At 47.3% G+C, this 9,762-nt stretch overlaps 1 protein-coding gene across 4 annotated transcripts in view; it reads right to left on the bottom strand.

Annotated features, from left to right (window-relative positions):
* Positions 1-5,213: 5,213 nt before the first annotated feature.
* Positions 5,214-9,762, bottom strand: part of JADE2 (jade family PHD finger 2) — a 72,374-nt gene continuing 67,825 nt past the window's right edge. For all 4 annotated transcript variants that reach the window (XM_053956474.1, XM_053956475.1, XM_053956472.1 and 1 more), the window contains one exon: positions 5,214-9,750. In XM_053956474.1, the coding sequence (XP_053812449.1) occupies positions 8,894-9,750 (857 nt within the window). In that variant the 3' untranslated portion in view covers positions 5,214-8,893. The remainder of the gene's footprint in view (positions 9,751-9,762) is intronic.

Below are 9,762 nucleotides of genomic sequence, written 5' to 3'. Positions count from 1 at the left end.
TTGCTTATTCACCCCAACAGTACAGCCCTCCAGGTCCACAAACCTTTTCCGATTCCCTCATTTCCAACAAACTGCTTTCATTGATACATTACAGAAACCAAAAGGCAAAATGAGTTTGTATATGCATGACAATTTCACTTCTGCCAGCCCCCAGCATCACAGCTCTCCAGCAGCCAGCAAACACCACCCTCAGACTGGAAAGTCAGCTGAAATGTGATTTCTGTGAGGGCCCCAGTGTGGTTCCTCTGGCTATCAGACAGTGCTGCCACCTGCATTAGTGTAAGGTAATTCTGTTTGCTGAAGCAGCTGTTGTCCACTTAATTATCAAGAGTTGAAAACCCTTAGCTAAGCCAAAGACTTTATGAAACTATAAAAAAAAACCAGCAAGCAGTCTCAGAAGCCAGTAATGGCATCCTGTGTTCCCCCATTAGGAAGCAGAGAGTTATACTGAGTTTCAACTCTCAGGTCATGTTTTCCAACAGGCAGCTGTGAGCCAGGGCCAGCAGTGACATCTCCCTTGGTGTCAGGTGCAGCTGTTACTTCATCATCACTGAATATCCTCTAATGCTTGGGATGGAAAACACTGCAGATCCTGTCAGGGGGGCTGGTGGGATGCTGGGCAGGAGCTGGGACTGTTGATGGAGTGGGGGAAGTGCAGCCACTCTTGGCACACTCTTGGCTCTGGTTGTGCCAGTGCCATGCCATGCCCTTGCCGCTCCCAGCCTGTGCTCCTGGAGCTCAGCTATTCATGCTCCTTTATTTTTACTCCTCCTTCCTCCTGGTGTGTTTGTATGAGCTGGTTTTGGAGCTGTTGTGCACCACACACAGAGGACTGGGGAGATGCTCACAGGCTTCAGTTCAGAGCAGTGACCTCAGTCCTCACGGCTCTTGCTGTGCCAATAAATGTGCCTTGTGGCTGACTGTGCCTTGGCATCCTTGTGACTCAGCCTAAAATATCAGCCATGGGTCCTTCTGCTGCTAGGAGAGAGCTGGTGCCGAGCAGGTGATGCTCGTGGCACAGGGATGAGTGTCCCCAGCCTGCCTCTGGCCACACAGTGATGCTGTGCTGCGCCAGAGCTGCTCCCTGTGGGGTGGATTAAAAAACCTGACTGGAACCAGCTCATTTCCCTTGGCTCTCCAGAAGAGCCCTTCAGGGGGGCTGGAGCACGCCAGGTCTGCGTGCTGGTCTCTCTGTGTGTCGAGGACTCCTGTGTCCCCCAGCATTGCACCTGGCTCAAGCTGGCTTTGGGAATGCAGGGCACAAGGGCTTGCATCCCTGCTGCTGTGCTTTATCCCCCAAACTTACTCATTTTAAAGCTGGAGCTGCAAAAATTGCCAATTTCCCTCTTTTAGAAATGCTTTATTTATCCTGCTTTCTTATTAAGGGCAGGAATTCATCCCCTGCCTGACAGTCTCTCTGTGGAGTGTCAGTGTTATTTGTGGTATCCCACACAACAAACACCTATTTATAGCTGAGCATTCTTGGAAGGGGTTTCGGTACCTTGTTGTCTGCAAAGAATTTTCTCTCTTCCAGGGAACTGCACTCCAGCCTGCACAGGGAGATGTTTGGATGGAGGTAGAGCACGTGGCAGGTCCATTCCCACATGCATGGCTGGTGTCCTCAGCAGCTCTCTCCTGAGAATAATTTTCCTAGGAGTTATGGCTGCAGATGTGTTATTTTGCTTTCTTGACCTGCCATTTTTTTCTCTGGAAAAACTCCATTTCATTGATCTGACCATTAGGAGCTCATCGCAGGGCTGCTAATAACCAGGTGTAACAGCAGTATTTTAACCTCTGCATTTTCTCCTTGTGCTCAGTGTCAGCATTATAAAGTACCACTTAAAATGTAAGCACAGGCAGTCAATTACTTTAATCTTTATTACATCTAAATTTACAGCAGCTATTCCTGAAGAAAAACACTGCATCTGATGCTCAGCAGAGTGGGTTTAGCTGGGAAACACCATCCCAGCACTTTGGGAAATGCTAAAATCCCACCACTTTGGGAAACTCCATCCCAGCACTGCACACACCAGCAGAGCTCAGACTCCCCCAGGGCTCGTTTTCCAGGGCACCCACAGCACAAACTGTACCACCAGCACCTGACTTCTGATTTTGGAAGGAAGCTGCATTCCTCTTATCGCCTAATTCCCCTATAAACTCTGCCGTTTGCATGACTTATACCCGATGGCAAACAAGGTCCAGGATCTGTGGCCATAGCACCCTCTCATGGATGAGGGATGGATATGGGCAAAGCTCTGGGCTCACTCTGTGCCCCCAAGACTTGGCTGGGGCTGGGCACCTCCCCACCATGACTTCATGGTGGATCTCCAGCATATTTTGCTGTCACGGGAGAAGGAAGAGCTGCCTGCAACCAATACCAGTCCCAATTCCTCCTCAAGCTAAACTGCTTGGGGGAAATGTACCTGTTTAAACTCTTCATGAAAAAATGTCTAGTTAGACCCTCCATAAGTCTAGTTTTCACTTGTGCATTAAACAAACAGGGAATGAGTTTGTCAAATAGAGTTTGGGATGGGCAAGACGGCAGAGGCAGTGCTTGTGAAACCCTCTGGATCAGCCAGGGTCGATACTGGCTGCAGTGGGATTTTTCCCTTGTTTTGTGGGTTAGTCATACGTTTGTTTATTTTTTTAGAGATTTTTTTTCTTATTCATCTGTTGCAATCACAAGAGACACATCATTTCACAGCCCTACATGGAAATCCAAGACCAAGGAACTATTTTTAGTGCCCCTAAATGTATTAACTTCGGAAGAGTAAATATTAAATATGGTCTCATCACATTAGAGGCATTTATGCAGAAGTACAGCACCAGCAGTTTTAATGGTTAGGGGAAATTATGTTATACCACCAGCACTTAATCAAACACAATAAAACAAGGTCTTACTGCAATTCTTTCAGGATAAGCTGAAGGAAAATTAATTCCTTCCACATCCGTTGCTGATGATTTACTGACACTGGGGGGTATTTGACCCATTAGTATTTATGGTGGCACTTGCAATCTGTATGCAAAACATATAGGGACTAGCCTAACATTTATTTTGAAATTAAATTGAAACGATTCTTTGGTTACTTGCTCCAAACCGAGGCATTCAGCACCATCTGTGATAAGGATACTATAGGCAAGCCCTGAGTGAGTACCATAGCCCTGTGATAGAGCCCTATGTGCTCTAACTGCCTGCAAATTCATGTTTAATGATAGCTTTTTGTAACTTTACTGAGGAATCATTTCTCAGGTTGGGCTGTAGGACAGTGTGGTGCTGCTGGTGGAGCCCCAGTGCCCCAGGTCTGCCTGTCCTCCCTGCTCTGTCAGCAGTGCCCTTGGTGGCTGGTAGCTCTCCTCTGGTGATGGTGATGGGCCGTGGGGTTGCTGCCTGGGTTTGGTACTTAGGGTTGGGGACCTCCCTCCTGCACCTCACTCCTTCAAAAGCCAGCTTAGAAGGTGTCTGTCTAAACAGAAAGATGTCAGCTGCTGGGCTGTTCCTGGTGAGTTGGTTTTGTTGTCAGCTTGGTTATTTTATCTCCTGTGAAATGGGGTCTCTGGGAGAGGAGGCAACATACAGAGGTGATGTAGTGTTTTCAGCAGCCCAAAATGCTTGCAGGCATTTCTGTTCCATTCCCCATGCCCATTTCCACGATACATCCAGCTAGACCATCCCAGCCATCTCTGGTCTAATGCAGGTGCCAGCAGGCAGGGATGCACCTTCCCAGGAATTTGGCTAGCTCTCTCTTCCATGAGCCTTAAATATTTTGGAGACAAAATCCTTGCCAGTTTGTAAAGATGATGCTTCATGTTCCCCAGCATCAGATCTCTGAGATCCATCTGGGCTTGGCATCATCCCCTTGGACATTTTAGGGCTGGGAAAGGAGTTGCTGTTTCAAGTTAAACAATAGCAGTCAGGCTGGCCTTGCTCCCTGCTGTATGGAATTGAACTCCTGAGTATCTCCCTGCCTAGAACAGGTGAAAAACTTGCTACAGAAAGCAACTCTCAAACTGGCTTTTTGACAGGTTCATGCACTGCTGTGGGCATCACACCTGCCCTGAGGGGCTTTGGGGACTAGACTGGACTTTGAGTTCCTCACTGTGGTGCCTGGAGAGCTGAGAGCAAGAACACAGCCCAGTAACAAAATCCTTAGTTTGCAATAAATCAATCCTTTCCCTTTTCATTGAAGAGCTACGGCCATGGTAGCTGCTCCACCCCGCAGAAGACCCATCTCAGATGAATGGTTTTGCACTGTCTTCACTGTGCACCATGACCTGCCCAATAATCACTTCACCAACAAATTGAACGAAGTATGTCTACTAAATAGCTCATTTTCCTTCAGCAGCTTGGGCACTTGGGCAATTTTACAGAGGGCAATTTTTGGCCGGTAGAGGCCAAAAAATGTGGAAGGGAAGAGCCATTCCTTAATGACTCAAATATTTGCTGAAGCAAGGCAGCACCCTTGCTTGTGGCCTCCAAACCAGCCAAGCTGCACAAGATGTGGATCCCATTCAAGTTTTTAAAGCTGTGTGATGACCCCTGTGCTCCCACCACACTCCACAGGTGGAGGGTCAGGCTGCCAACCACAGCCCATATCAGCAGTGTCACAGAATGGTTTGGGCTGGAAGGGACCTCAGAGACCACTTAGTTCCCATCTCCTTCCATGGGCAGGGATACCACTCACTAGACAGGCTGCTGGTTGATATCAGCTGGGTACAAAGAGTGTCTTACAAACAGGAACACATCACTGGAGTATTTTGGATTTCACAGCTTGCTTTTGCTCCCATGAATAGCAGATCTAGCAGTTTTTTTCCCTGCCTGTTAAACCAGCTCCTGGCGCAAGAAGCTGTTCCTCTGAGCATCCTGTCTCGCAGCAGGACTTCCTCTGTGGGCTTTGCTCCAAGTCTGCAAAACAAGACTTAAATCTCCACCAGAAAGGTGGCTACCTGGAATTACAGAAACTTTCAGGCATGGGGAACTTTGTGAACATCCTCTTGCTTGGGCTTGCCCTTCCAGCTGTTACAAATGTCTCCAGCTGTGTTTCCCAAGAGCTGGCTAAGATTTGGCAATGGAAATGCAATGAAAGTTCAAAAATGTGCTACTCACAGGCAGAGTGGCTGCATCATCCGGGCTGGACCAGCTCTGCATCCCCACAGAGCTGCATCCCTGGGATGAGTTTGCTCTGTGTGACCATGCTCACTAGACCGACACGGGGTACACAGAAAACACTGCTTTATTGACTGCATTAGCCAACACATTGAGGAATGCAAAGGGGTTTCTTTTCATAAGCAATGGGCCATGGTCCCAATGTGTATTAAAGCATACACTGTATCTAAACAGGATGAAAATAATGGCAGACAGAGCTATTCCAAGGCAACACAAATAGCATGCATAATACAGTCTCACACAGAACGAGTTTGATAACATTATATTGCTTTAAGGATTAACTAACATGGAAAATGTACAAAAAGGAGAAATAGGTTTTTGCATTAATGAAAAATACATTTTTTCTCTACAAAGGAATTTCTAATACAAGAAAATAAATATTGCAACATAAGCCAAAAATAATTTAAAATTGCTCTTTTCAATATATTTTCAATATTTCTCTTTTGTATTAACAAATGGCACATCACGTTCTTTGAAACAAAGAAAACAGAAGGGTTTCTCCTCCTGTGACATTCATATCGTTTCCTGTAACTGATGTGAAGTGGGTTGTTTTGAATGTGGAATGGTGCAAACTGCAGGGGATTTCCTTAAAGAACAACCAAACCTCATGCCCTGCCCTGTAGCAGCATCTTCCTGCAGCCTGTATCCATCCTGGCTCCATTCTGCATCCAACCTTGGGGTGAGCTCCCTGGGACAGCAGGCATCCCAACCCCATAAAATAGGTGCAAGTGGAAAAAAAAAAAAAAAAAAAAAAAAAAAGAAAAAATCAAAAGATGGGTGTGGGGAAAATAGGAGTGTGGAACGGGAGCTGTCCTGGGGAAACTCCCTCAATCATCAGGACTGGGGCTGGTGTGGGGCTGTGCTCCATCAGGGAATGATGCTTTCTGCATCCTCATCTCAACAGCGGCTGCTTCTCCAAGGAAACAGGTGCTCTTACAGTGCAAATGTCAATTCCTGCAGTTTATATATCTTAAAAGATAACATTTCTGTACTAAAATAAACCCTTTTTTCTTCTCTTTCTATTAATTTCAAAATACATTTACATTAACATCAAAAATATTTCCCTTGTGCATTTTCTCTCCAGAACACCAGACTCCCCTGCTCCGAGGATGCTCCAGGCAGGGGATGCTCTGGGGTGGCTGCAGCCATCCTGCCATGGTCCAGCCCTTGCTCAGCCCCAAAGCTCACCAGAGCCCTTTTCCTCCTCTCTATTCCTGCCATCCCATTCTTCTCCCTGCGCCCCACCAGCTCGCTTAGCTTTTCCCCCATCTCTTGATGGCAAAACACGATGCCTGATGTTTTGGGAGTGTTTCGAACTGTGCTATTGCCCAATGTTGGAGGTGCCAAGTTGGTTGTTCTTTAAAGTTTCCCCGTTTTTGCTTTCCTTTACTGAGAAGACAAGTAGTGCAGAAGCTGATGAATGGAACTGTGTACAGTGAAATTTGTGGATTGCTTTTTTTTTAACCATAATTGAGTGAAGCACACGGAAGCAAGATTCATTAAAAGGCAGCATATTGATTATTGTTATGACTCGTATACTAGGATACTGGAGCTAAAGCTAGCAAGCCTGATAAGATAAACTAAGTCCTATTTACTGTATTTAACATTATCTGAACATACTGAGCCTTAATTAATGAGCAGATTTTCATTTCCAACCTCAATGGATTATGCTAATTTATAACAAAGGTAGTTCCTGTTTTGTTGGTATTTTGCTGTTTTTTGTTTTCTTTTTTTTTAACACTAATAACTTGTGTCACATTTTTCCCATCTGAGGAAGATTCCTTCCCAGGCACGGTCAGTCTCAGCCAGGTGAGTGTTGGGCTTAGGCAGGGCTGGGCATCCCACCCGAAGCCCCCACCGGTCGCCGTGTCTGGGATCAGCTGGGCTGTCATTGCTGATCTTTGCTGCAATTTTATCAATAATAAGGACTTTGGAAGGCTGATAAAGATGATGATCTACTCTAAAACATCAATCGAAATAGTCTCAGAGTTTCAAAAAGAAAGCTCACAGTGAAATGAGCAAAAAGCATCGGAAACCGAAATGGCAGGATGCGGTCTCGGAGCAGCAGCATCCCTCGGAGCAAGCTTGGAACCTAATGCCGCAGCAGTGTGGTATGAGTGTGTCTTTAGTCCTTGGTTGCTAAATAACTTCCAATTTTTTTTCATAATGACAAGTTTCCGGTTTCTGGCTGTGCTGCTTGACTGTCAAAATATTTCTTTGGCATCCACAAAATTCTTTGACTGACTGGTTTAACAATTGCAAGGTTTTTTTGTTTAGTGATGGGTTTAACCGGTTGCAGAAGTGTCCCAGGTTTGGGTTGGTTTTTTTTTTTTTTTTTTTAGTTTTTTTTTTTAAACATTTTTTTATTTTTAAAAAACAACAACAACAAAAGTTTCAGTGAATTCCTTTTTTTTTTTTGTTCCCTGAGCTCACACTGGGGTCACTCCAATAAAACACGTAGCATGACTTAACTGTGACCTTTGAAGCCAAAACCGAAGTAATGGTGCAATTAAGTGCAAACATGGAAATTCGCCTGACTTATAGGTAACATGGGCTTTTAAACAACATTTAAGGCTTATTGGGGACATTTTATGCATTAAATTATTGTAATATTTATAATGTCAGCTTCTGTGAATCACCCCTCCACAACGAGTCAACAGCTTGTAACCAGGATTTAAGGTAAAAAAAAAACCAAAAAAACAAACCAAAACAAAGGATGGAGAGGAATAAATTCACCATTTCCATTGTAGCATTTAGAAGGAAAACATAATAGTGGTGGCAAGGATTGCCATTTCCCCTCAGTGATGGCACATTTGGCCTCGGGGCCATGGTTTTGGTTTGTAAGGGGGATTTCAAATGTGCTGCCCTGGCATGGTGAGACCACAGCAGCACTGGAGGGAAGCATGGGCAAAAAAATTGCTCAAGCTCCCATGTTACACCAACCCTGACTCCCCATGGTGGTTTTAAAGGACGCTTTCCTCCTCCTCCATCCTGCCCCACATTTCCATTTTCCACTTGCTGATCTATTCACCTGAGTAAACCACTTCAGTGTTTCTAAGAACCTCAGTGAGGGCATGGACGGAGAGGACTTTTGCGTCCTGGCCCCTGGACGGATCCCAACCAGATGGAAAGGTGAGGGGAAAAATAATGACCAAGAGGTTTTTTCCCTAAAAATAGAAATGTAACATTGCTCTCTTCCACCCCAAGCGTTTTCCTCCAACAAGCTTTTTGTGCTTTAGTCATTATTTATTTTAGAATCGCTTATTTCGCCTCCTTATCTCCACACACACAGGTGGGAATTTCCCCTCCCACAGCTGGCCACTGCCGGACCCTCTACTCGCTCCCTGCTCTGAGGGCAACCGTCCCAGGCAGAAATCTGCCCCTCATTAAATAATGCCCATTAATTGAACTGTCATCCCTGCAGAAAGCACGGGTACCAGCACCCTCCACCCTCTCAGCACCCTCGACACCGGTCCTGGTGGGTGCCAGCTCATGTTCCCAGGAAGTGGGGTCTGGCAGGGAGCCGGGGAGGGACCACTGCTGTCACAGTCGTCGATGTCGGTGAAGCTGAAGCTGTATCTCAGGCGTATCGAGAAGAGAAAGACAACAGTGCCGAATTTCCAACTATATACACATATTAAAACCCCCCTCGCCGTGATACCAGGCAGAAATTGGACATGGCAGTTGGAACTGGGTTGAGGCCTCATCGAGCCGGCGCGGTCGGAGGAGTTAGGATGCCAGGATGCTCATCCTGACGATGTCCTCGCCGGCCGCGTCCAGCTGGCCCCGCGGTGCCCGGCTGCCGCAGGACTCCCCGTCCGAGTCGCTCATCTCGGCGTCGGAGAAGTATCCGTCCGTGTCGGCGTCGAAGCGACGCAAGGGAGCTCCGCCAGCGCCGTCAGCCTTGGGGGGCTGCGAGCGCCGCGTCCCCCGGCTCTCCTTTGGTAATTTGAACCGCACGATGGTTTTGGGGCTACCTATGGAGTCAGGCACTTCGGCCGCGGGGCTGGGCTCTGTCTGAGCGCAGCGCGGCGTCTCCTCCTCCTCCTCCTTGTTGACGCAGCCCCGTGTCCCAGCAGGGGGATGAGGCTCGCTGGCTTTCTGGAGAGAGCCCTTCCTGGCCACCTTTTTGGCCTCACCTGTCCCTTTGCGGTCGGTGGGAAGCTTTGCTGCCCCTTTTTCCGACTTGCTCGGTCTGGAATCCAGAGCGAAGGGCTTGGCGGGATCATCCGACAAGTTGCTGGCATTGTTAGTCCAGGGCTCTGAGCCCTCCGGGTGGCCCCCACCCACTGCAGAGGGGCTGCTCCTCGGCAGCTTTTTCTTAGTGTTCGTTCTCGTTCTGCTTTTCACTTTCTTTGTGGTCTCACTCTGCCTGAATGGGGACCTGAGGGAATGGTCCATCATGAAGCTCAGCAAGGTCTCCTCATCCTGGAGGAGCTCCTCGGAGAGGCCAGGGGTGCTGTCCTCATGGTGGGCGTTGTTGAGTGACCACTCGCTCATCGCCATGTTCTCCGCAGTGATCTGCACTGACTGCGCCAACCAGCTGTTGAAGAAGGTCCCATCAATGGGGAAGGAGGTTGACAACCCTGGGAAAAACA

Source organism: Vidua chalybeata, chromosome 15 (genome assembly GCF_026979565.1).
Source record: "Vidua chalybeata isolate OUT-0048 chromosome 15, bVidCha1 merged haplotype, whole genome shotgun sequence".
Taxonomy (NCBI): Eukaryota; Metazoa; Chordata; class Aves; order Passeriformes; family Viduidae; genus Vidua; species Vidua chalybeata.
The sequence above is the reverse complement of the archived record's forward strand: the minus strand, read 5'-3'. Positions and strand labels throughout refer to the sequence as shown.